Genomic DNA, 23,033 nt, shown 5'->3' with positions numbered 1-23,033 from the left:
TTAGAGAAATATGTAAAAAGCTTAAAGGTCAAAGAGGCTAGACAATCGAATGAAAAGAGTCCAAGAGAAAGACTGAATGAATGCACGGGGCCACTGAACACAGGATGATGCCTTTCTCAAAGACATCTCTAAGGTAGATGGTACTAGAACAACAACAACAAAAAGACTACAATTGAAATAATTGTCAAGGAAGGTCTGGGATAGAAAAATAAGCTGGGCAAAAAAAAAAACTCCTTATTTGCTTGTATCTAATAGCAATGAAATGGACTACTTCTGGAGATTCAATATCTTCCAAGAGTTTAAAGCATCCATTGATAGATAACATGGAAGCATTTCATAACATAATGGAAAAGAGTAGACAGCCTGGAATCAGTTTCTCTGTGGGTCTCTCCTGGTTCCACCTAAGCTGTGTGACATTGGGTATATAACTTAACCTCTCTATGCCTTAAAGTCATCATCTCTAAAATAAAGATAATTATTATTCCTATCTCATAGGACTATTGTGAGAATTTAAAATAATGCACATAAGGAATACGGTAGTGACTGATATATCATAAATGCCTGAATAGTAGCTAACATTATTAGCATTTTGCATGCAGAAGAATATGCAGTTAACTTAATGATCCCTGAAGATTCCTCTTAAATGTTGCACTTCAGAGACCAGCTTATAATCATCCATCCCACTATGACCCCCATCAAAGAAAGCAAGATAGGGCTTGAAAAGTCATAGCAACCTGGAGGCCAGCGCAGGTAACGGAGTGCATAGGGTATAGCACAGAACAGGGGGCTGGAGGTCCAGGGTACTCACTGGACTCAAAATACAAGTCACAAAGCCAAAACAGAGTTTCACATCAGAAAATGCCCAATCTAGGCACTAACCCCAATTCCAAATTATTTTCCACTTTTGAGAGCACAGTTCTTACAATTCAATCTATGGTCATGTTTCTACTATGTATACTATATGTTTCTACTATGAACAGGTGTCAGGGGTAGGCTTACAATAATCCTATAGTCCAAAGAGCTGTTTTGCTTATGTTCCTGAACTAGTATAACAGATTATTCTTGATCCTTCTAATCCAGCTTTGTCCAATAAAACTTCCTGCAATGATAATGTTTACTTGTGCTGATCAATACAGTAATCACTAGCCACATGTAGCTTTGCTTGATATGGGACTAGTATAAAGGTAAATTCAATTTCTCAGTCAATTTTTTTTTTTTTTTTTTTTTGAGACAGGGTCTCACTGTGTGGCCCAGGCTGGAGCACAGTGACACAGTCACAGCTCACTGCAGCCTTGACCTCCTGGACTCAGGCGATCCTCAGACCTCAGCTCCTGGGTAGCTGGGACTTAGGCACATGCCACCACGTCTGGCTAATTTTTTGTAATTTTTTGTAGACACAGGGTTTCACCATGTTGCCCTTGAACATCTAGGCTCAAGCGATCCACCTGCCTCAGCCTTCCAAAGTGCTGGGATAAATTAGGCCTGAGCCACTGTGCCATAATTTTAATTTTATAAGTCACATGTGGCTAGTGGCTACCATACTGGAGAGTGTAGTGAATTAGGAGTGGTTGCGCACATTACTGTATTGAAAGAGACCCTAATGTGTGTCTCAGCCTACCAGGAAAGCATTCTGTGATCCATCAGAGATGTCTGTTCCGGGACACAGGAGGGCAGCCTTTATTACATTTGCAGGCTTAGTTAAAGGATTTTCTCTCCTTAGGCCAAAAGAGAGCCTCTCTTTCCTAATACCTGCAATAATTCTTCAACACAAGGTTATTTTCTGCTCTTGTAAGAAATGAGATGAACTGAAAAGAACCAGATTATAACAGGAAAAATTTTAAAGAGAACTTCACCCAGGATAATGCATAACGCCCCTCTGTACTCTGGAAAGAAATACTGGTTTCTGACAGTTTTACAGAAATACAGGAAGTCAACAGGGTGTAAAACTATAGATTATTTTAAGCTATGCTGTAGGCCTTTTTTCAGTAATGCTATAGTTGTGTGCCACGGACAGGTCATTAAGATGGATGAATAAATTAAAGACAGGTTACACAGAAAGTGTAAGCCACACTATACATTTTAAATTCAGAAAATGTAAAGCCATTGCAAAAGAAACCACCATGCCTCGGTTGAAAGTAACATATACTTCAGCAATTTAAAAATAGCACACTTCATTTTCCAACAAAGGAACAAAACTCTAACATTTGATTGTTTCAAAATACACTGTACTGACTTCATGAAACATTATCTTGGCCTTGTAAAAATGAATCAAAAGATACCACATACAACACCTGCCATCATGAGAAAAATCAATCAGGAACCTATGTATTTTCAATTCCAGATCCCAATAGGGGTCCTATAAAGCCCTCCCAAGGAAAAACTACCTCAAACTCCCACGAAAATTGAGTTCCAAGTTGATCCTCAAAGCCTCAAGTTAAGAACCATTTGAAGTCTTCTTTGAGGTTCAATATGTTACAACCAAAATGGCACGGTTTTGGTATAAGCCCCTGTTTCTGCCCTGGGTCCTTAAGCCTGGAAAGGCTGCAGAATTATCCAAGCCCCTTCCAAACACTGAGATACCCAAAGGACAGTCAGTGCCTGAATTTGCTCTGAATTGAACCACATCAAAGTAGTTATATGTGCAATGCTCTTCCCTTAAAGAAATCACAAAATCTATCACAGTAAGATCATGAACTTCTTCTGACACATTTACTGTTTTCCAGGGATTCCACATACATAAATTCATCTTGGGATTTCATTCAAGGAGATCTATTTCATTTAAGGATCAAAAGACTTTTATAAGCTGGTCCCATTGCTTGATTCCCAAAGAGAGCATTCTAGTGAGACCCTATCTAACCAGAAAGCTGAAGTTACAGCAAAATTTTAACTATTATATATTTAGATAGAATGGATCCATTTCCAAAACAAAAAAAAAGCTGTCATTGTTATCCAGAAAACAAATGAACTGTGGTACTTTTTCTTGAATTAATACTTAACATCAAGTTAAATAATTAACACCAAGAATTCAAAAATAACCTCTTACCTCTACCACTGTGGTTTCTGCAGCTTTGCACATTGGCAAGTTGAAATTCCTTGCACTTTTCCTACAGGGGTGGAGGAGATAAGAAAGTGGGGAGGAAAAGACGAAAAATAAGCATCTCTGTCACCTTTAAGGTTTTATAGATTAGAATTTCTATGAACTAAGAATCTAAGAATCTTTCCAAAAAGAGTGTATCATATTTTCCATTAATAAAGTTTCATAAATATCTCATAAATTTTAAAAATCATAACTACTTTATTCAATGTATATAGTTTTGTTTTGAACAGGATTGAGGGAAAGAGGAACTATTTTTCACATTCAACATATAGCTACAACAAAAAAAGGAATATTAATAAATCTATCTTATTTGAAGTTAATTTCCCTTAATCTTTTAACAAGTATGCTTTGTCCCTATTAGTTAAATATTTCATTCAACCACTTGCTTTCATTAAAATATTAAGAAAGGAAAAGTAGCAAATGCTTCACATGAGAAGGTACAGTAATTACATTCTCTATTGAAGAGAAGCCTATTGCTGAAACTAAATGAAACATTCATTGATAATCTGTGAGTCACCTATAAAGATCATTCTGGAGAATCATTTTCTGATGAAGTTTTTGGAAGTATAACACCCACATCAGACCCCGAGGTGTAAAAATTTCTAGCAGGTGCCAATTTTGCCGATGGTTTTGCACTCTGATGTTCCTCAATACAGTTCCCCTAATGGTAAAAATTAAAACATATTTTTTGTCTCTGGGAATATACGTTGATGGCAGAATTTCTTTGGTAAAAGGAAGTAAGTCACAGCTATGTTTTACTAGCTCTTTTGAGCCACCAATATTTCTTTTGCTCAGATTGAAGAATGAGTACAGGAATAGGAGCATCCTTGAGAAAGGAGCCCTCGTGAACTTTCACAAGTTGCTGGGTTAGATTCCACCAGACATCCAGGCATCAAAAGCTCCAAGGGCAGAATGGTCAGAGGCAAAGGAGTCCCAAGTCCCCCACTTGAATAACCTAGACAGACTTCTGTTCCAGCTGTCCCACTAAATATGAAGTTAGTCCTAAGGTCACTTGACCATTGGTGATGCAAGCTTTCATTTCACACCCGAATTCATTAACCACCAGCATAAAGTCAGTGCCCAGAATAGCCCTTGTGCAGCCTTCAAATACCAGAGCCAGGCACTGCAGTGCAGAATAAACATGGGAATATTTTCAATAATTCCTTTCTGTTTGGTAGTATACAATTTTGTTAATCTTTTTTAAAAAGCAACTAAACGTGTAAATATTACACAAACGTGTCAAATAAGGTAAAGATGATGTAAAATTACTCCTGTTATTGCCAAAATTAGTTGTACTTTAAAAAACTGGCTAAATTAAAGAAATCAAAGAGCATTAATATCACATAAGTCCTTCAGAAATAAAAAGTGATATGAGAGTATCACTGAGAACTTAATTGTAATTGCACCAAAGCTGCATTTGCTAAAGATTTAAAAATTGTTAATCGAAAGCAGCAAATGATAAATGAGCAAAAACAATGATTTCTGTAATCTGATAGGTAAAGTCTTCAAGATCAAACAGTTTGGAAAACTCTTAAGTGTACACTCAAAGGTTTCATAATCCTCAAAAAACAACTATATAAATCTATAAATCCAAGATATAAATACTTAGTATGCTTAGAATAACCAAAAGATTTTAAAATCTATAAAGTCTGTGGCTGAGAGGATTGAAAATTCAGTATTATAAAGGTTAATCCATTTTTCAGATAGAACCCTTGTAAGCATTTCCTAGAAGACACCAAAAGGACTGAAGGACTGACCCCAATGATTATTAGCAGTGTCTTTCCAGAGTATCAAATTAGCTTTGACATTTTAAGACAATACATGTAAATTACAACATCAATTAAATAAAATTGTATGATGTCACATTTTCTAAGCATGTAACTGGTCTTGGCAACTGAAATACACAAGGAGAAAAACAACTGCATGTGCCTATATAAAAGGGCATATAGATCCAAATATTTAACAAGCAGTGCAACATAGATATCAACCAGTCTAAACAGACTCCCACAAGTGGACATACCAGCAGCCCTGCACACACCTATATATGTGCAATACACATGGGCATGTATGATTTTGGGCCATTTCAAAAATACATTTTTAAATTCCAAATTCACTCTGATGTCCATTTTTAGAGTTGCTGATATGCATGAGTGTTTTTAAAACTATCACAATACCTGAAAATCACGTTTCCTGCTCGGTCCGCCTTCCAGGCTTTCACCAAAGCAAAATCCCCTGTAATTGCTTCCTCCAAAATAAAGTGCTGACCATTGAACTCCCTCACCTGCAGAAGAGGGAGAAGGCATCGTCAGGTATTTGCATAGGTCTTGATTGTGATAGAGGCACTCTGATAGAGATAGATAATAAGGATATAAGCCTACTGAGGGAAAATTTCTCAGAGGGAAAAGCATCCCAGAGACTTCAAAGATAAGCAGTGTTAGGCAAGCAGGACTTAGTCAAAGTGGTCTAAGGGGAGCTAAGGAAACAGACAAGCAAAGGTCCAGTGACAAAAGAAAATTTGTGCATTTGAGGAACTGAAAGTTCTATGGCCTGAGGGATAGACTATTTTCATTTTACTATTTGTATGTACAGGTTGTATATTGAATGTGAAAAATAGTCCTTCTTTCCCTCTCCCCTGAAAAAACAGTTTGCATAAAATGGTCTATGTATTGTTTTCCTACATAAAATAGTTACAAAAATCTGTCATTCAGCTATCCTCAATAACCTATATCACCTGTTGAGATTTTAAATGGGATTCACAGAATCAGTAAATTTGGAGAAAACCAACATGCCCTATCTTCCCACCCATGAGCATAGTATATGTCTCCATTTACTGAGGTTTTCTTCGACCTCCTTCAATAGTTTTATTATTTTCTCCATAAAAGCTTTATATTTTTTTCTTAGGTTTATTTATAGGTACTTAGTGGTTTCTCTTGCTACTGTGAATGTTACATTTGCTCCTATCTACTCTTCTGACATTACTGGTCTAGGGAATGCTATTGATTTTTATTTATGTTTATTGCCTTTTAATTATACTACCAATTTTGGAGGGAAGAACATAAAGCAAAACTGTCTTGCCATCATGTTCTTTTATTCTTGACGGTTTATTTCCGGGAATTAAAACAAGCATCCATTGCCACACTCCAGCACTGCACAAAATGGAGCCATGTGAATGTAGAACTCCATTCTCATCCCTACTGCACCCCCTAGTGGAAAAACAGACTAAGTGCGTTTTACAAAAAGCTGCTATAGAAAATTTTGGTACATTATTTCAACTATGGTTTGAAACAAAACCTTTCTTAAATAAAGGCTACTTTAAAGACATTAACCAAGTTGCCTGCTAGAAAAAAGATTAATGCACTTAGGGAATAACTGATGAATGAGGATCTTACTATAGGAACTAAGATAAATTATATGAAAGATATTTCTGAGCCACATATCAATATACAAAGTTATTTTGGAACGGCTTATGTATTTCAAAAATCACGGTAAATACCAACAATGATAGTTGAGTGTTTTACATACAGATCTAGAAAACTGGGGTAAATATATGCAAATGCAAGGCAAAGTCAATAAATAGGCTTCTTTTATATTCTAGTTACATAATTTTCTGATGTGTCTACATACCAGCTGTTGCTGAGTGTTAGTTTTACTGAAATTTAAAAATGGGGAAGGAGTTGGTTTTGTCAAACTAGCTATTATACTCTCTTGAAAGAATTCTACATTTCGTAGTCACCACTTCCTCACTTTTTGGTTCTTTCTTGAATCTAATGAGATTTTCATCCCCTCTATTCCAAAAAGGAATAATCCTTAAAGTTGTCAATGACCTCTGTTTTTGCAAATCCAATGATTCAATTCCAGGCCCTGTATTACCAACCTCTTCACACTCAGTTGATCATTCCTTTCTTTTTAAAATTTCCCTTCTCTTTCAAATTGCCAGATGCCCCTGGGTTTCTTCTTTACTTAATAATCACTCTTTCCCATTTCTCTTTGCTGCTCCTTCTCTTCCCAATTTCTAAATGTCAACGAGGTGCTCTGCACTCAGCCCCTAGACACTCACCTAGTATACAGATTTAAATACTATATGCTGATGCCTCCAAAGTCTCTATCCTGGCTCTAGACTCTCCCCTGATATGACGTTCACTAAGAACCTCCTCTTGGAGTCTAATGAATATCTCCAATGTACCATGTTCCAAACAGAGCTCGTTGATAAGGCCTGTGCTTCACTCATCTTACACAGTATGCTTGACTCCTCTTACACCCCTTACTTATCTACCAGTAAATCCTGTTGGCTCTACCATGAACATAACACCAATTTCAACCACTTCTCTCAAACTCCACTGTTACCACCTTGGTCTAGCCACCTTCCATTCCCTCCTAAATTAACACAACAGCCTCCTAAACCCTCTCTCGCTGCTTCTGCTCTTGGCTTCCTAGCAAAAAAAAAAAAAAAAAAAAAAAAAAAGAATCACCACCCCAGCAGCCACAGTGATAGTTACAAAAGACAACTCAAATTACATCACTCTCACCCTTATTCAAAACTCCATAGGCTTCCCATTGCGTTCCATAAAATTCAAACTTTGCATGAATTTGGCTCCTGCCTCTCTTCAATCTCCATCCCTATCACTCTCTGCCTCACGTGCTGTTCCAGCCTCACCACCCTCCTGTTCCCCAAACACGGCAAGCCTGTAGCTGCCTCAGCACCTTGTACTTACTCTTCCTTCTGAACAGAGCACAAACCCTCTTATCTCCACTTGCCTCGTTCTCCTACCTTATTCAGGTCTCTACCAAGTGTCACCTCCCCAAAGAAGCTCTCCCTGGCCACCAGTCTGGAATATCAGCTGCCTGGCCAATGATAATTAATTCTCTTTGCCGTTAATCTACTTGATTTGTCTTCACAGTACTTCCACTATAGACATTATGCATTTATTCATTCATTGTCAGTTCCTCCACTAGCAGGAGGACTTGATCTAGATCATTTTACCACAGTGCTTAGACCAGGGCTTGGCAAAGAGTAGGACCTCAATAAATAACACTAATTTAGAAATTAACTCACTTTTTCCTGCTTTAAAAAAAAAAAGTACTAAGAATTAAGAAATAAATTATCTGTCATATTCCTAGGGAATTCAGACAAAATTTAAAAACTACGAGTTTGAGGCACCTGATTCCAGGCAGAAATGAACCTAAGAAATATTTTAGTCTCATATTTTCCCGAGGTGAATTAATTTTTCAACTTCTAGCAAGCTATCAAAGTATTTATCACAAGTTTTCTGGGAACCTTTATGAGATACTACTACAGTTCATTTTAATAATTAGGCTCCTGTCTTTTACTTTGTCAAGAAGCCTTTTAAACTTATTTAGACAGTAAAGGAAAAAGATCAAACATAAAAAACATATTTTTTATCTTAAAATATTTTAATGTAAAATTTATCATATAAAAATATGCAAAATGTTTATGTAGCATTTTAAAAATATATAGAGTACTTATACATTTTTATAACACCAGCTTAAGAAATAGAACATTAATATTCAGTTTAAATCCCCCTGCATTCCCTCCCTAATTACACTCATTTTCTGCCTTCCAATCCAGAAGTCTTCTCTTTATTTATTTATTTATTATTATTATACTTTAAGTTTTAGGGTACATGTGCACAATGTGCAGGTTAGTTACATATGTATACATGTGCCATGCTGGTGTGCTGCACCCACTAACTCGTCATCTAACATTAGGTATATCTCCCAATGCTATCCCTCCCCCCTCCCCCCACCCCACAACAGTCCCCAGAGTGTGATGTTCCCCTTCCTGTGTCCATGTGTTCTCATTTGTTCAATTCCCACCTATGAGTGAGAATATGCAGTGTTTGGTTTTTTGTTCTTGCGATAGTTTACTGAGAATGATGGTTTCCAATTTCATCCATGTCCCTACAAAGGACATGAACTCATCATTTTTTATGGCTACATAGTATTCCGTGGTGTATATGTGCCACATTTTGTTAATCCAGTCTATCATTGTTGGACATTTGGGTTGGTTCCAAGTCTTTGCTATTGTGAATAATGCTGCAATAAACATACGTGTGCACGTGTCTTTAAAGCAGCATGATTTATAATCCTTTGGGTATATACCCAGTAATGGGATGGCTGGGTCAAATGGTATTTCTAGTTCTAGATCCCTGAGGAATCGCCACACTGACTTCCACAAGGGTTGAACTAGTTTGTAGTCCCACCAACAGTGTAAAAGTGTTCCTATTTCTCCACATCCTCTCCAGCACTGGTTGTTTCCTGACTTTTTAATGATTGCCATTCTAACTGGTGGGAGATGGTATCTCATTGTGGTTTTGATTTGCATTTCTCTGATGGCCAGTGATGGTGAGCATTTTTTCATGTTTTTTGGCTGCATAAATGTCTTCTTTTGAGAAGTGTCTGTTCATGTCCTTTTGATGGGGTTGTTTGTTTTTTTCTTGTAAATTTGTTTTTGAAAGGATCAACAAAACTGATAGACCGCTAGCAAGACTAATAAAGAAAAAAAGAGAGAAGAATCAAATAGACGCAATAAAAAATGATAAAGGGGATATCACCACCGATCCCACAGAAATACAAACTACCATCAGAGAATACTACAAACACCTCTACGCAAATAAACTAGAAAATCTAGAAGAAATGGATAAATTCCTCGACACATACACTCTCCCAAGACTAAACCAGGAGACCAATAACACGATCTAGATTACCAACCAAAAACAGTCCAGGACCAGATGGATTCACAGCTGAATCCTACCAGAGGTACAAGGAGGAACTGGTACCATTCCTTCTGAAACTATTCCAATCAATAGAAAAAGAGGGAATCCTCCCTAACTCATTTTATGAGGCCAGCATCATCCTGATACCAAAGCCTGGCAGAGACACAAGCAAAAAAGAGAATTTTAGACCAATATCCTTGATGAACATTGATGCAAAAATCCTCAATAAAATACTGGCAAACCAAATCCAGCAGCACATCAAAAAGCTTATCCACCATGATCAAGTGGGCTTCATCCCTGGGATGCAAGGCTGGTTCAATATACACAAATCAATAAATGTAATCCAGCATATAAACAGAACCAAAGACAAAAACCACATGATTATCTCAATAGATGCAGAAAAGACCTTTGACAAAATTCAACAACACTTCATGCTAAAAACTCTCAATAAATTAGGTATTGATGGGACGTATTTCAAAATAATAAGAGCTATCTATGACAAACCCACAGCCAATATCATACTGGATGGGCAAAAACTGGAAGCATTCCCTTTGAAAACTGGCACAAGACAGGGATGCCCTCTCTCACCACTCCTATTCAACATAGTGTTGGAAGTTCTGGCCAGGGCAATTAGGCAGGAGAAGGAAATAAAGGGTATTCAATTAGGAAAAGAGGAAGTCAAATTGTCCCTGTTTGCAGACAACATGATTGTATATCTAGAAAACCCCACTGTCTCAGCCCAAAATCTCCTTAAGCTGATAAGCAACTTCAGCAAAGTCTCAGGATACAAAATCAATGTACAAAAATCACAAGCATTCTTATACACCAACAACAGACAGAGAGCCAAATCATGAGTGAACTCCCATTCACAATTGCTTCAAAGAGAATAACATACCTAGGAATCCAACTTTTACAAGGGATGTGAAGGACCTCTTCAAGGAGAACTGCAAACCACTGCTCAAGGAAATAAAAGAGGATACAAACAAATGGAAGAATATTCCATGCTCATGGGTAGGAAGAATCAATATCGTGAAAATGGCCATACTGCCCAAGGTAATTTACAGATTCAATGCCATCCCCATCAAGCTACCAATGACTTTCTTCACAGAATTGGAACAAACTACTTTAAAGTTCATATGGAACAAAAAAAGAGCCTGCATCGCCAAGTCAATCCTAAGCCAAAAGAACAAAGCCGGAGGCATCACACTACCTGACTTCAAACTATACTACAAGGCTACAGTAACCAAAACAGCATGGTACTGGTACCAAAACAGAGATATAGATCAATGGAACAGAACAGAGCCCTCAGAAATAACGCCGCATATCTACAACTATCTGATTTTTGACAAACCTGAGAAAAACAAGAAATGGGGAAAGGATTCCCTATTTAATAAATGGTGCTGGGAAAACTGGCTAGCCATATGTACAAAGCTGAAACTGGATCCCTTCCTTACACCTTATACAAAAATCAATTCAAGATGGATTAAAGACTTAAACGTTAGACCTAAAACCATAAAACCTCTAGAAGAAAACCTAGGCATTACCATTCAGGACATAGGCATAGGCAAGGACTTCATGTTTAAAACACCAAAAGCAATGGCAACAAAAGCCAAAATTGACAAATGGGATCTAATTAAACTCAAGAGCTTCTGCACAGCAAAAGAAACTACCATCAGAGTGAACAGGCAACCTACAAAATGGGAGAAAATTTTCGCAACCTACTCATCGGACGAAGGGCTAATATCCAGAATCTAAAAAACACATTAATAAAAGCTTTGAATCCACATAGATCACTCTCAACAGAAAGATGTCTCCAGATGGAAGATGCAGCTGGAGACCAACACTGAACATCAAAGGACATATTCGGTGACATCCAATCTTCCCTCTGATCGTTCCTAGGAATGGGAGGGGCACAGCCAGCATCCCCATATGCAGAAAAGTGATAAGAGATCCCCTGATTTACTACGTTCACTTCCCCAGAGATGACTACAGCATTTCTGCAACCTGTGTTAACTTTCTTCGGCCATCTGGACAGGAAAACGGAAAGATACTAAAAAATACCGTAATGAAATACTGGCCAGTGTAATTTTGAAATTTTCTCCAATCTGAGCATCTCAAATACCTTTATCTGAAATTCTACTCTTCTATAATATGGCTACGATAAATGTACCCCATCCTACTCAGCACTTTAAATAGAAGTAGGTTATTCCATCAAAAGCTCAAATGTGTCCAAGATACAAAATAAATAGTGATCATATAAACTCTCTATTCTATCATAACAGTTCCTTTCAAGGTTTCAGACAAACATATTATTTCCTTGTTTTTTCTTCCTACAGTCACTTTAGGAAGGGCCTGAGCATAAAGAGTTTGCTAGCATGCATACCACAACTACTTTATTTTCCATATAAGCATAATCAGCAAGTATAACTGTTTCTCAATTTGTTAAAGCCTACCATAAAATCAGTTCAAGTAACTAACCTTGACTAGTACACCATATGTGGATTACACCATTTTTTCCTTCTTTTTATTCTAGTTTCTCTATGTGATTTTAAATGCTAGTGGATGCCCAGATTTAGCTAGAAATTTCACCTATTTATGAAAATGAATGAGTGCTTTTTCTCACATAGAGGTAATTTTACACTTATTTGCCCAATGATCCACCCAAAATGCCACATGGAAAGAGGGATCCTGGTATAATCTGGTTAAGAGTGTTTCTTACCTCTCTTGGCTTACTGGCAATGGCAACACTGCCATCTTTGTTGTATTTGATGGGCGATCCTCCTTCTTGTACCAGGGTCCCATACCCTGTTGGGGTGTAAAATGCAGGAACTCCAGCCCCACCTGCACGGATCCTCTCTGCAAGTGTGCCCTGCAAGTGAGCAACCAACACCCCATAAGTTCACTAAGCACACTTCTCTATGTGGATACAAACATTTAGACGTGGTTCCTACTCTCTAGAGGCTTATAATTCTAAAAAGTAGCTAGCATTGTACATTAGCGTATTTCACTAATATTGTATGCTAGAAGATCAATTTTAAGAAGTTACTGCCCCTCTAGATCCATTCTAAATCCACATTCAAAATGTAACCGCTTATTTGTATAGTCATGCTTTGAGCTTCCATACCTCCCAATGATCTCTTGACACATTTAAATGTGTCTATTTTTGATATTCTAAGTCAATTTTAAAATCTGAATTATGAAACTTTAGTTATATATATTAAGTAATGCAGTTAAATTTTGTTTTATTTCATGATCTATGTTGGTATGGCCTAAATTTTATTCAAGTTAATAATGTAAAGTGTTTAAATTTTAGAGCTTATTTTAAACCATTTTCATAAATATTTTTATCTACAAATTGTCTAAGAAAAAAAACAAAGTGAAAAATACAGCATACTGGTAAATTGGTTTTTAAAAGCCAAGAGTATGTCAAATTGTTTAAGAGTAGAAACAGCTGCAAGCAAAGTTACTTTGTATCTTCTTTTGATCATCATCTTTCCAATGGGTGACTCTTCTTCCTAGGTACCAGTGATTTCAAGACTAGTTTCCCTAACTCTCTCACTCTCAACTGTTTTTCTACCCAGGTTTTCCCTAAGGAATCAACTCTGGCCCTGAACCTTGACACCCTTCCTAACCTTGACGCCTACTGTGACAGACTTGTTACGACAGTCTTACTAGAAAACTGACTGGCTAGTCAGTAGTTAAAAATTGGGGCTGGACACCATGGCTCATGCCTGTAAATCCCAGTGCTTTGGGAGGTGAAGGATCACTTGAGGCCAGGAGTTTGAGTCCAGCCTGGGCAACATAATGAGATCTGCCTCTTTAAGAAAAAAAAGAATTGGTTCATGGTATTAATGATGATGTGTTCATATTGTCCCAACCTTAAAAAGTATTTTCTACTTTAACAGGACTCTAAGTATTCAACTCAAAAAAGAAACTAACAGTTGGGACTTGAGACATTGAGTCATTCAAGTAGGTGGAATATTCTGGGGAAACAGAGACTTGGGGTATAACCGAAAATCTTCCAGATAACTGATTATCTAGCCAATGGAAAGAGATGACTCTACCTTGTGTTGTGAAGTTAGTAACATTTACAAAAAATTAAATCATCAAAATTACCATAACACTACCCCTTGCCTTAAAATATGTTTTATATATACCCTCCCTGAATACTCTCCTTCTATCATACCAGGTAAGGGCCTGAAAGTGGACTATTTCTGCAGATAGGCCTTCTGTAGGTGCCACCAGCTCCTTACCCTCACCCACCAAAGAACTCCTGATCCCCACCATCGATACTCCTCCCCCTAGCCTTCAGGCTGCAAAATAAGCTGCCAGAGCCAGTGTTTACTAATGGGCCACTAAGTTGGGGAAGGAGACACTGACCTCTCTTAGCCTGAGGAAAAACTGTAAAAAAAAAATGATATATTAACGATGTATGTACTTTCTGACGAAATAAGGAGTAACATAAAAGATACCAAGGGTAATCAAAAGGTTAATTTTCAATAGTTCCACAACCCAAAGAATACTGTATCTCAACCTACCATGTGAAAAATACTGCTATGGACTGAACTGTGTTCTCCCCAAAATTCATATGTTGAATTCCTAGTCACCAATGTGACTGTATTGAGATAGGGCCTATAAGGAGGTCATCAAGGTTGAAGGAAGTCAAAAAGGTTGGGCCCTGATCTGGTATGATTAGTGTTCCTACAAGAAGAGATGCCCAGAGAGTGAGCATGCATGCTCTCCGCCATGCAAGAACCGTGAGAAGTCGGCCATCTGCAAGCCAAGGAGGACTTCCAAGCCTTCAGAACTGTGAGAAACTTCTGTTGTTTAAGCCACCGTCTGTGATATTTTGTTATAGCAGCCTGAGCAGACTAAGACATCTTTGTTTTTTTTGTTTTTGTTTTTTCAAAAAACTGAGAAAATTGAGTAAATACCAAGCCCAGTGCAATGCTATGGTATGTACAGGTAACGGTGCTATAGAGTGACCAGGTGTGACGGTAACACAAGCCTCAGAATAGTTCCCATGTGTGCTTTCTAGACAAACACACCATGATTTCATTACTACTTTTTAAAAATCTACTAAATTATGTTATTACCAACTTGGCAAAGTCAGTGGCAATATTTTCTGTTGACTAAAATAAAGCGGAGTGGCTCAGTTCAAGAGCTGAGAGCAGAGCATGTCAAAATGAAAGAAGAGCAAACTGTAGACCCTCGTTTTACTTAAAGATTTCAGAAAGTTTTCCTTTCTTTATGAATAACTCCAATTAGTTAAGAGATGACATAGAAAATGAGTGAAAAGTTGCTAGATTAATTATAGTAACTGCTTGCTTTGTAGTAACATCAGTTCCCTGGGAATCTAGGTTCTGATCCCAGCACTTACTCAGATATAGTCACATGCACCTTTCAAGGGCTTCACTCTGAAGTGTCTCAGCAAGACCAGATCACCCATAAATTTCTAGTTCTAAAATTCATAGAAATTGGAGAGGCATGGTGGCTTACACCTGTGAGGCCAAGGCAGGCGGCTCATTTGAGGTCAGGAGTTCGAGACCAGCCTGGCCAACATGGTGAAATCCCGTCTCTACTAAAAATACAGAAAACAAAAGTAGCTGGGCGTGGTGGCAAATGCCTGTAATCTCAAATCTCAGCTTCTCAGGAGGCTAAGGCAGGAGAATTGCTTGAACTTGGGAGGTGGAGTTTGCAGTGAGCCGAGATCACACCGCCGCACTCCACCCTGGGTGACACAGTGAGACTCCTCCTCAAAAAATAAAAATAAAAATAAATTCCTATAAATTAACTTTTTAGGATGATTCTCAAACATTCCAGCAAATCCTTTTGTATGCTTCTGGCACAATACACATTACAGTACCAAACTTAAAATCTTATCTTGCAGCCTGGATACCTTTTAGAAATATCTCCTTTTTCAGTACACAGTAGAAGAAAATATTAATCCTCCAGCAATCAACAGGTGTGAGTTAGAAACAAAATTCCCTGGTTTGGCAAAGTAGTATTCCTTCTGCCTTACCTCTTTTGCACAAAGAAATTTCCACGGAGAAAAAAGGAATTTTTAAAGTAAGTTAGTATTATAAAAGAAAAGCAAATTTTCTCACCTGTGGTGTCAGCTCCACTTCTAATTCACCAGATAAGTACTGTCGTTCAAATTCTGCATTTTCTCCCACATATGAAGAGATCATGCGTTTTATCTGCTTGGACCGAAGCAAAAGCCCCAAACCAAAATTGTCAACCCTAGAAGGAAAATGAAGGGAGCTTACCAAAGAGCATCTAACAGAACACTACTACATCTTTTTAAAGAGATAAAACTTTGTTAATTTAAAGAAAAATAAATCATTTCTTATAGGCATTTGATCCACATTCTTAGTCTCCCATAACCCCAAAACTTTTGCAAGGTAGCTATCCCTTTTATTTTACAGTTGAGGAAACTAAGTCAAGAAGTTTAAGTTATTTTTTTGTGGGAGCGGGGCATGCACAGGGCAAGGTCTTGGGCAGTAAGGGACATACAGCCAATATTCCCACCCATGTCAACCCTACAGTTTTACCCCGCACCTTTTGTTATTTTCATGGCTGCAGAGTGATTCTGAGTTAGAAGATAAGCAAAGAGATGAATTGGTTCTTGTCCTATGCTTTGAAGGAACACATAAACGCAGTGGCAATATACTGACCCAAAACGAAGATTTGGATGGAGAAGCTCTTTCTCTTCTAAAAAGGAGAGAGGGGCATTCTGGTATTTAAAAGAGAGATTAACATGCTCATTGAAATGTGGACCCAAATTATAAATAGCTATGAACATTTTCCCTATATCATAAATCTTTTGCTCAAGAAGATTTACACATTCTTAACAAAAACAAGCAAAAAAAAAAAATTAATCACAAGCCAGTGAAGAGTATAAGTGGAAACAATAATCCTGTATCTGTTAAATTATATATACTATAGCTTAATATCTTTATTATTTTAAAGCTGGCACTCAATTTATTCTTAGAAATGGTATACACAGTGTTGACTTTATTTTTTCATTGGGTGAAGGTCTCCAGGTTTATGCCTTTCTTTATTTCTATTATTTTTCGAAGCAAAATATGCCTAGAATTTAAAGCGAAGTCAATGTAACAAGATAGATAACTGAATGATTTTTCCATTTCAGTCACCTTAAAGACTGAAGATCATCTTCCATTCAAGAGTCAGAAATATTGTAACCAACTAGAGAAATAAAACATTTCTAAGATAAGAACACTTGACCTTAAGCTTTTTTTAATGGTGAAATTTTTTAATGGTGAAATATCTTTTAATGGTGAAATATTTTTAATGGCGAAATATCTTTTAATGGTGAAATATTTTTTAATGGTGAAATATTTTTAATGGCGAAATATCTTTTAATGGTGAAATATTTTTTAATGGTGAAATTGTTTTAATGGGGAAGTATTTTTCGTAGCAAAACACTTTTAATGGCAAAAAGTATGATAAGACACCACCACAAACATGAAGGGATGGCTAAAAAAGAAGAAAATACCAAGTCTCGACAAAGATGTGAAACAATCAGAACTCTCATATGTGCCAAGGGGAATGTAAACTGAAATGACCACCTTGGAAAAACTGTTAGTACCTACTAATGTTCAATATATCCGTATGCTATGGGTCAGCAATTCCATTCTGGGTCTATAACCAACAGAAATGCATACTTAGGTTCATCACAAGACATGTGCAAGAAAATTCATAGCAGCACTGTTCATTATGGCCAAAATTGGAGCCTCCCAAATGCTCATCAGCAAAATAGATAATTGTGGCATACTACATAATGAAGTGGGGTATAGCAGTGAGAATGACTCATCTATAACCATTAGTAACAACGGTTGAATCTCACAGAATAATGTTGAGCTAAAGCCAGACACAAGATTATACTCTGAAATATTCCTTTAATATGATGTTCAAAATTAGACAAAACAAATCTATGAGGATCAAAAGTAAGGCTAACGATTAATATTGGTAGTGGGAGAAGAGAACAGCGACTGGAAGGAGCAGGAAGAGGGCTTCCTGGGGTACTGGTCATGTTCCATTTATCTATCTGGGCATTGATGACATGGGTGTGCAGCTTGTAAAACTCCATCAAACTGTATTTATGAGATGTTCACTTTTCTATATTACTCCATACTATGCTTCAAGAAAGCCTTTTAAGCGACAGAAATGTAGTGATAAGGACCAGAGTGCTTCCTAGAAACAGAAGTTTTTATTTACAATCTCTCCCTCCTAATTCCTTTAGTGCTCTGATGGTTCCTTCCCTACAGAGCTTGTGTCATCTACACAGTTCATTCATCTGAAACTCCGTTACTGAGTGCTTATTCTACCACAGGTTTGTTAATTCATCTAAAACTCCCTGACTGAGTGCTTATTCTATCCCTGTGTCAGGCTCTGGAGCTACAATCATGAATAAGACCTGGTCCTGGGCAGCTTTGAAACTGAGAAAATAAACACGTAACCTATAATTACAACAGAGGGAGAGACATGCTAAGGGAATTAGGCACAAATAGTGATAATTCTGAAAATGGAGAACCCAACTTTTGGGGAGGAGAAAGATAGCAGAAAAAATCTTACAGGAGGTGGCACTTACACAGACATAGGAAAAAAGAAAACATCTTGAGAACAGTGTGTGGGGTGGAGGTGTAGAGAAAAACAGACAGATAGACAGCTTCGCAAAGATGCACTCAGGAAACTACATGTTGAGTGTTCCTGGAGTATGGACTGAGGGCAACAGCATGTGGGAGGGGAGAAGGCAGGACCAGTTGTGATCAGCCTTGTGGGATTTCATCCTGAAAGACAGGAAGTCCCTGTAAAAAGTTTTAAGCGGAAATATAACAGTATGATTAGCTGGAAAGGTTGAAAGATGAAAGGCCGGGATATCAGTGAAGAGGCTCGAAGTAGTCCAAACAAGCAACAGTGAGAGTCTGAGCTAAAGCAGTGGGAATGGGAATGGAGAAGGGAGAAATCAAGAGGGTCTTTGGGGGAAATAATTCATAAGACTTGTTGCCCATCCTGATGAAGCTGCAGACCCACTCCAGAATTCTGGCTTTGGTGATGGAATATAAAGAAAGTTGGTTGGGGGAAATTAACAAGCACTAGTGACGCCTACTTACTTGATCTGGAAAGGTGTTAAGTATGTGACAAACCACTGACATTTCTCCTGATGCCACCTGTTCTCCCAACTTCATTCCACTCTCCACTCTCATACTCCTCACACCGACAAGTGACCATTCCAGCTCAGCTGATTCCTTCCCAATTCTCAGAATTTCATTTCCAAACGTCTTTCCTACCCCCGGCACTCCTGACACAATGAACACTTCAAAGTGTCTAGGTAACAGGTAACTGTCAACCTCCTACTCAACTTGTTTTGCACCCCTAGCCTTCAAATGCTGAATCTGATAAGATTTTCCATCCACCATGGGTAGAAAAGAAATAGCTGCATGACTTACTCTCACTTGGTTCAAAAGAAAACTAATGCCTAAGTAACATAAGCATTTTCAAGAGTGTACTTTTGAGCTAGAATGCCCTGCAAGTTAAGAATACATTTGTCCGCTAGAGGTCACCAGATGCCTAAGGATTCCGTTGTTCAAGGGCTGTCTCCCCATTACTCTCAATGCACACAATGCCTTCTGAGTTTTTAACCTACTCCTAGTACCTGGCTAGGTCCCCACAATTCTATTCCCCCAAATTCAACTCCACTGCAGCCTTCCCATCTCACCTCATGGCAGGCTCACCTTACAGATCCTCAGCCCAAAACTAACGCAGCGATCTTTGACTTCTCTCACAAACTCCACATTGAATCTATCAGGAAATCCTGATTCCACCTTCAAAGCCTATTCAAAATCTGGCCATTTCTCACTCTCTCCTTGGTACTCTGCACTATCTTGCCAGGGTACTGCAAACCCTCCCTGCTTCCCCTCCCTCACAACATGGCAGCCAAAGCAAGCCATATAAAATGTAAGTCAGAACATATCACTGCTCTTGCTCACACCCTTGTGATGGTACTTTCATTCAGAGTAAAATTAAAGGTCTCCAGAGTGGCCTGCAAGGTCCCATGTGATGTCCCCAACCTCACTCCAACCATTCTCCTTTTGGCTCACTTCTCTTCCTCTCCTGGCCTCACCATCCCTCCAACATCTGGACCTCAGATGGCTGCCCTGTAGACTAAATTGAGGGGTCCCCTTGCCCTCTGGCTTCTGATCGGGTTCAGCCACTCTGACTGGGTTCACCCAATGGGAGGCACCATCAAGAGGATGTGGGTGAGGGGAAAATGTTGGGATTTATATTCCTCTGGCTCTCTCCCTGAGAAGTTACAGCCTATTGGATAACCCCCTCCATAAAGCTTTCTTCCAGGTCCTAGTAACAGCTCCCTCCCTTCACTCCTTCAGACCTGGGGCTGGTAACAGCACCCCTCCAATACAAATTCCAGTGTTCTTTATTACTCGTTTTTCCCTCAGCCCTGACCATTCCACTGAAAAGGCTCCCTTTGGTAAACTCCTCAACCACTCAGAAAATTCAATTACGTTTGATATCATCTACGGCCCAGACTAATAAAGTTGTAATAAAATAATTCATGAAGGTAGATATGATCCATTTTACTTTCTGTAGTTTAAAATATCTGAAACTCCTACAGGCCCATAGTAAAGCCAGAATACAGTTGGACATTGATTGACTTGGGAATTTTTCTAACTACTGTCTTCTGGATCTCTTTGGCTTTTCAACCCATTACCCATTTTAAGTTGGCTCTATTTGGAGATCACATCTCTTTATTCATTTGTTAGCTCTGAGAATCATTGTTTATACGGGCTTTGCTTTGTTTTTAGACTAGTATCCTGGCATAGCAATCAAGCAGTGCATAAGACGCTAGCCCCAGGTTCACTACCTGACCAGTTCTTCAGGTCTTGAAAATGCTGTCAGCTTACAATGAGAGTGTTTCTTGCCACATACTTTACAACCCAAATTTGGCAAGTGTATATCTTACCTATTATCAGACATTGATGATAAAAAATTAGTAAGACAAGTCCCTTACCTATAAAGGCTTACAAGATAAAGAAAAATAGATGTGATCTTTTGCAAATGGGGAACATATCATTTCTAATAGAGACATGTATATTAAACCATCTTATAGCTCTTTAATACTAAAGACAATGCTGATAAGACCTTCAGAAAGATGGGTGCTTTCCTTTAGTAGCCAACATTTTTTAGCATACTAAAGAGAGATGTGATCTTTTTCCTGCATCATAACAAACCTGGGTTTCAAACATTGTGGTGACTAGAAAAAGTCTAAGGCCAAGAATTCATTAATGAGACACATTATTATAAAGCAAAAAGATACTGCATCAGAGACAATGTTCTGGAAATATTTTCATGCTCTGAATCTGAAATTTAATTTGCTGATTTTCTGAAATCTCATTAATTGGCAATTCTTGTCAAAATAAGATAAACAAAAATAAAGTTGGGATCACTTACCAAGTTGTATTTCTTTTGTTTACTTTTCATTTTAGACATACTTAAATCTGGATTAGATAATTATATTTAATATATCAAGAGTACCAAAAACAAAATGCTTCATTTAAATATAAGGCTAATTTATGACGTACAGTAATTTCCCCACCCCCCACCCAATCTGCAGTTTCATTTTCTGTGTGGTTTCAATTACCCAGTCAACTGCAGTCCACAAATATTAAATGGAAAATTCCAGACATATAAAATTCATAAGTTTTAAGTTTTGCACCATTCTGAGTAACGAGATGAGCTATCATCATCCTACTCCATCCTGCCCGGGGTGTGAATCCTCCCTTTGTCCAGCATATCTACACTGTATATACTACTCTCCTGTTCTTCACTTAGTAGCCATGATGGTGATCAGATAGATTGCTGCAGTATTTGCTGTGCTTGTGTTCAAGTAGTCCCTATCTTACTTAATAATGGCCCCAAAGCACAAGAGTAGTGGTGCAGCCAACTTGGATATGCCAGAAAGAGGTCATAAAGTGCTTCCTTTAGGTGAAAGATCTAAGTAAGAATGAATCTTTTATCCATTAAATTTCAAAGAAAGAGAAAAATATCTGCTAGTTTTGCTGTCATATCTCAAACTGCAAAAGTTATAGCCACAGAGCATAATAAGAGCTTAGTTAAGATGGAAAAGACATTAAATTTGTGGGTGGAAGACAAACAGAAATACATTCCCATTGACAGCAATTGGGTTGAGTATTAGCCATGATTTCAGAACACAGGCCCCTCGAATAAGGGAGGACTTCTGTAGTTACATGAGACAAATGAAATCTTTCATGAGCTGAGCACAGAAGTTCAAGTATACATCCCAGGAATTGGTTAGCCCTTCCCAGACAAAATAACTAAATCCTAGGGAATGTCCATAATCAGCTCATGGCCTACATCTGATTATTAACTCCTTCAGAGCTGCAACTTCCTCAACAAAGAACAAGGGCACAGCAGAGGGGTCACTGCCTTTATCTTGAGGTTCAAAGTCATTGGTACAGAACCAGACATTTTAGAGTGATAGACTGACCATTGGGCCCTCAAAAAACTATTATACCTGACTAGTATAGTAATATATATATATATATATATATATATATATATATATATATACACACACACACACACACACACAAGTAATTATAGGTGTAGGTACATATGTATAATCAGATTTCTCAGCCTTTGACATAACAGCATCTATTCTGCATCAAGAATTTTATATTGATCTGTAGGATCCCTTATAAGCATAAAGCTATCTGGAAAACTGAAAGTGCTGATAATCAAAAGTATGTATAATCAAGTCAAATTAAAGGGCATAAGATATGTTTAAGAATTATCGAGTTGTCATAAACAAGTTACTTCTCTATTTTCAGATGATCTGAAAAGTCAGTTAAACAAGGGACAGATGATTTCTACAATCCCATTCCCCTCCAACACACAGTAACTCTGAGACTCAGACTTACAGGCTCAGGACAGTAGGGAATACATAACTACTGTAAATAAAGGAGATTGGTAATGTAATATACATATATATCAAAGATAAGTAAAATTCAGCATACAAAGAAAGGCTAAAAGTCTCTAAAGGAACTCAAAAAGGGGCAAGATCAATAAAGACTAGAAAAGTTTCTATAATTGGATAAGGATACTTTGAGGATATATAACTTAAGTCTAATCCTGAGAGA

At 37.8% G+C, this 23,033-nt stretch overlaps 1 protein-coding gene across 5 annotated transcripts in view; it reads right to left on the bottom strand.

Moving 5' to 3' along the window:
- OXCT1 (3-oxoacid CoA-transferase 1) overlaps nt 1-23,033 on the bottom strand; it is a 147,514-nt gene that overhangs the window by 107,053 nt on the left and 17,428 nt on the right. For all 5 annotated transcript variants that reach the window (NM_001280381.1, XM_009449191.5, XM_009449192.5 and 2 more), the window contains 4 exon segments: nt 3,044-3,104; nt 5,272-5,378; nt 12,551-12,700; nt 15,939-16,074. In NM_001280381.1, the coding sequence (NP_001267310.1) occupies nt 3,044-3,104; nt 5,272-5,378; nt 12,551-12,700; nt 15,939-16,074 (454 nt within the window).

This window comes from Pan troglodytes, chromosome 4 (assembly GCF_028858775.2).
Source record: "Pan troglodytes isolate AG18354 chromosome 4, NHGRI_mPanTro3-v2.0_pri, whole genome shotgun sequence".
Taxonomy (NCBI): Eukaryota; Metazoa; Chordata; class Mammalia; order Primates; family Hominidae; genus Pan; species Pan troglodytes.
The sequence above is the reverse complement of the archived record's forward strand: the minus strand, read 5'-3'. Positions and strand labels throughout refer to the sequence as shown.